The sequence below is a fragment of the Lactuca sativa genome, chromosome 6 (genome assembly GCF_002870075.4).
Source record: "Lactuca sativa cultivar Salinas chromosome 6, Lsat_Salinas_v11, whole genome shotgun sequence".
In the NCBI taxonomy this organism is placed as follows: domain Eukaryota; kingdom Viridiplantae; phylum Streptophyta; class Magnoliopsida; order Asterales; family Asteraceae; genus Lactuca; species Lactuca sativa.
This window is the reverse complement of record NC_056628.2, coordinates 48,397,969-48,402,422: the sequence shown is the minus strand read 5'-3', so window position 1 is coordinate 48,402,422 and position 4,454 is coordinate 48,397,969. Positions and strand designations below refer to the sequence as shown.

The 4,454-nt window shown below is 32.8% G+C and overlaps 1 protein-coding gene across 1 annotated transcript; it reads left to right on the top strand.

Annotated features, from left to right (window-relative positions):
- The first annotated feature begins 1,084 nt into the window (after positions 1-1,084).
- LOC111909336 (uncharacterized protein At3g28850) lies at positions 1,085-2,940 on the top strand. Its single transcript, XM_023905142.3, has 2 exons — positions 1,085-2,009; positions 2,600-2,940. Exon 1 carries the CDS (start codon positions 1,234-1,236, stop codon positions 1,906-1,908), a length of 675 nt encoding a protein of 224 aa, XP_023760910.1. The 5' UTR covers positions 1,085-1,233; the 3' UTR covers positions 1,909-2,009; positions 2,600-2,940.
- Positions 2,941-4,454: the final 1,514 nt, after the last annotated feature.

Below are 4,454 nucleotides of genomic sequence, written 5' to 3'. Positions count from 1 at the left end.
TTTTTTTTTTTTTTTTTTTTTTTTTTTTTTTTTTTTTTTGTCTGTGTACGCATTGGTCTCTCACGGTGAATAAGAAGCCATATTTTGGTTCATCAAATTTCTTATTTGTTTAATTTTTACAAACAGTGAAACAGATATACGCATTGATTATAGGCACAACAATTCTGTACTATGTTAACTACTTTAACTTTAATAACCAGTGTTTATGGTTGCTAGCTTATGTACGTAAAAGTCCCATTCTTAACTTTCTTAAATGCATAATGATGTATGTGTTTTAGTAAAAATTCAAGATTAAAGAAACTTGCTATCAAGGAATAAACGAGAATAAATCACACATACAAAAACAAGGTATTAATTTAAGGTGCTTTGGTCAATGTGACTTACATTTACGTCCACATGGCAAGAAGAAGTATTCTTATTCACGACTTTGAAAAAATATAGTATCTTTGATAGTGACACCATAGCTATCAGCCGTATTGTATAGGTAAAGTACAAAACATAACCATAACTAAAAGATGGTCACCCGAGCTACATAGATCAACACATGTCATCATGTACAAACTTGGGCCTAACGACCCTCAACCTACTCCAAACATTCTATCGTCGATATCGGTTGTCATGTTTCTTTACAAATCGGTATCCATTTGGGTCGTTAATTCTCAAGTCACATTTAATATTGTGATACACGTCTACATGAATCCAGAAATTGATAAATCTCCGTGCATTGCGTGTATTTTTTAGTTTATTGATTTATATGCACATACAATCACATGTGCTCAATAATGTCTTGATTGAGCTTGTGTACAGCTCCAGTTCATGACGATATATCCTAATCAAGAAATGGGCATCGTGGTCCAGTAGGGTAGTTCGATATTCAGAGACAGGTATCGTGCTTTGTACAAAAAAGTCCTTCACCCCTCCACTATAGCATTTACTTTATATCCATAAAAAGTCTAGTTGATTAAAAGATTAAAAGAAGGCCTTTTTAGTCCTCTATAATGATCCCACCTTGTGACTGAATTATGAGTGGTGCCACACCTTGTCTCCCATTGTTTTTAGCCTAATCCGGTTCACCATCTCCATCATAGCCAAATGTTTGGTCTGGATTGCACCCTTTCCTGGAAATTACCCTCACGCCCTTATCAAATTGACATGTGCTTTCACTAGTCTTTAGCTTACTATTGCCAGTTATAAATTAACCCACCTCAAGTAAATGAGAAGAGAAGTATAGAGATGAAAGGAGTGGGAGGAAGATTTTTTGCAAAACTGAAATCCATTTCCACCAATGTAAAACAAGGTCTAGTTTTACCAACAGTCATAAGTGATATCAAGAATGAAGAAAATGGTAGAGCTCCCATGATCAGCTTGGAAGAGATCATAGAGAAGAATGTATCAGATTCGGTAGAATTTGAGGAGAAGTGTCCTCCAGGAGGAAGTGATGCTGTCATACTCTACACAACAAGTTTGAGAGGTATACGTAAGACTTTTGAAGATTGTAACACTATCAGGTTTCTTTTAGGAAGTTTTAGGGTTTCGTATGATGAGAGAGATGTTTCCATGCATATGGAATTCAGGGAGGAGCTGTGGCGGACATTGGGCGGAAGGGTGATCCCTCCGAGGTTGTTTATCAAAGGAAGACATATTGGAGGAGTGGAAGAGGTGGTCGGACTCCATGAGCAAGGAAAGCTTATAGATCTCTTAAATGGGATACCCAGAAGCCCTACCACTGCCCCCTGCAAAGGCTGCGGTGGGATTCGTTTTAGGATTTGTTTTTCATGCAATGGTAGTCGGAAGGTGGTGTCTGAAGAGACCGATGATGATCATAGTGATCATAGTGATACTCCTTTGCCAATTAGTTGTGTAGAGTGCAATGAGAACGGATTAACGAAATGCCAAGTTTGCTTTTGATGCAGGAGTACTTGGGATCAAATGTATTATGTATATGTCGTTTGACTGAACAAATGATTGTTGCATATCGATCTTTGTACGAAGAGTAGATGCTGATAGACGTAAGTCTTAACAATTAAGTTGTAAATATGCGTTAATATGGATTGTGGTATGAAATGTTTTCATGTGAAGGCTGTTCTTGTCTTCATTCGTCTTCATAATTGTTGGATATATGCTAGATGTCTAGTAGAAGCCTTATTGTTTTGAGCGAGTCTTTATTTGGTTATAACTTATAACTGTTTTTGGCTTTTGTTAATTATTATTTTAAATTACTTATAATCTTAATTGTGGTTCTCTTTGATTAATAATATAATATTTTTCTTAAATCATACCTCAATCACTCAAATGACAATTTTTTATACTTTAGTTTACCCCTGAGCGTAGACAATCATTGTGTGGCCCAAACCCTTGTTTAGTTTATCTTAAGGTCATGATGGGTTCTCCATCATGCATGTGGAGCTGTGGACCAAAAAGATAACTGGTTGTTAGAAGAAATCATTTTCGTTTTAAGTTGTTACAAATAGTAGAATAAATTTCAAGATCTATATATTCTACCACATTACGACACTTTATTGAATATTTCTCTATAAATTTATGAGTTTCTTTCAAATTTCAGTGTAAAAACTGCTCTAACATGACTATATATGTGCAGGATTATCGATGGCATGCATGTTCAGGTCAATGAGTAATCACCATGGTTACGTAGACATTTTTACTAAAGATTTTATGTTGTTATTATTTATTTGTTCATCTAACTTACTGGTCACCGTCATGACTTCATCATTGTTTGTCTAGTTATATTCCATCATTGTCTCCACCACTATCGTCGCCACTTTATGGACGTCTTAATTAACCACCATTCAACTACTACAAAAATTAAAACGAATCACCCATTCCCACCACCATTCATCCACAAAGTATGTACACGCATATAAAAGTAAATAAAAAACTAAAATAGAATACCAAAATTCATAAAATTAAAAAAAAAAAAAAAAAAAAAAAAAAAAAAAAAAAACAATTACAAATTAGGAACTTGAAACCCTAACGCACGGACAATAATCATATTTGGTATGATAGGTAATTATTTGTTAACTTTATTTTTATGAAAGAAATTTATTAGACATAAATTATTTTTCTCCCAATCAAGTATTTATTTTTGGTTCTAGCATCATTTACCAACTTATGTTAATGTAAGGGTGAAATTGACAAATAATGCAATATTTTTATAAACTAAAAGAAAATTTTGGTTAGATGATTTGCAACATTATTTTCATAAACCGATCTATTCTCTTTTTCAATGATAATTTTTAATATATGTTAAAATAAAAATCTAAATTCTAAAATGAAAAAATATGAGTTCTTATTACATTTCATTCCTAGTTTTTCTATATATCCTTAGTTCTTTTTGTTACATCACCCTTAACCAATGTTTTGGTTAATCAGAGTTGTGGTATCAATTGAAGAAAATCATTGCATTTATCTATGTAGATATCATTTTCTCCATACATCTCATTTCCTCTATACATCTGGCCAAAAACAATAAACCCTATATTTCTCCTCTATTTTTCTCCCTTAAGCCTTAATTCCCTAATCTTCTTTGTCCTCCATGTCAATGATTGTGCTGCGAGGAAAATTCCATATCCTAAATCCACTCCCAAGAACTATCTCTCAATATTCATCCATTTGTCATACTTTCGAAGGTTTCCATGTTAAAAGATTTCTAATTTGAGTTTGACTATGCTAAGATTGTCCCTATTCGGAGGAACAATAACTATTACGAAGCAATTAGGTCCGATTGAAGAAGAGAACATCCAGGGTAACCCTGACTTTGATCCAGGTAACTATTTTTAACATTGTTTACATCTAAAAAAGAAGTGTTTTGGTTATCAAGTTTACTAAAAATTTGATTGAAGAATGTTTAATAACCTTTTCTCTCTATTACAATAACTCTCTATGAGTTGTTTTTTCATCTTTTCGACCATGATATTTACCCCACTGTCGTTTATAATTCTTTCTAGTGTCACGTAGCTATTGGATTTTGTTTAGAAAATCAAACGAGGTAACTTCTAAATCCTCTACTTTTGTTTTCTTACTTTATCTACTCTTCAGTTTAACTTTCGAATACTTTTCATGGTAATTCATTCTTCATCTCTTATCTTTGGTTTTTGATTTATATGTTTTTAACTGTAACAACCCTCGCATAATCCTATTTGAATTTAACCTTTAATAAAATCTTTCAAAACAATTTCAGAGTTTTCGTTTGCGGAAAAAGAATTTCCAAAATTTAATTCAAATACTTTACAGAGTTCAATGCGGATAATGGTCCCAATTAAAACTTCCAAAAAAAAAAAAACATTTAGTGATTAATACAACAATTCATGCGAGAGTTCTACAATAGATATCAAACCAAAGGTTTAAGAGAATATTACAAACCAAAGGTCTTCTACATATCTAAAGCTCATAAGTATCCTAAGCTTCTAACAATACCTACTAACCTGAAACAATTT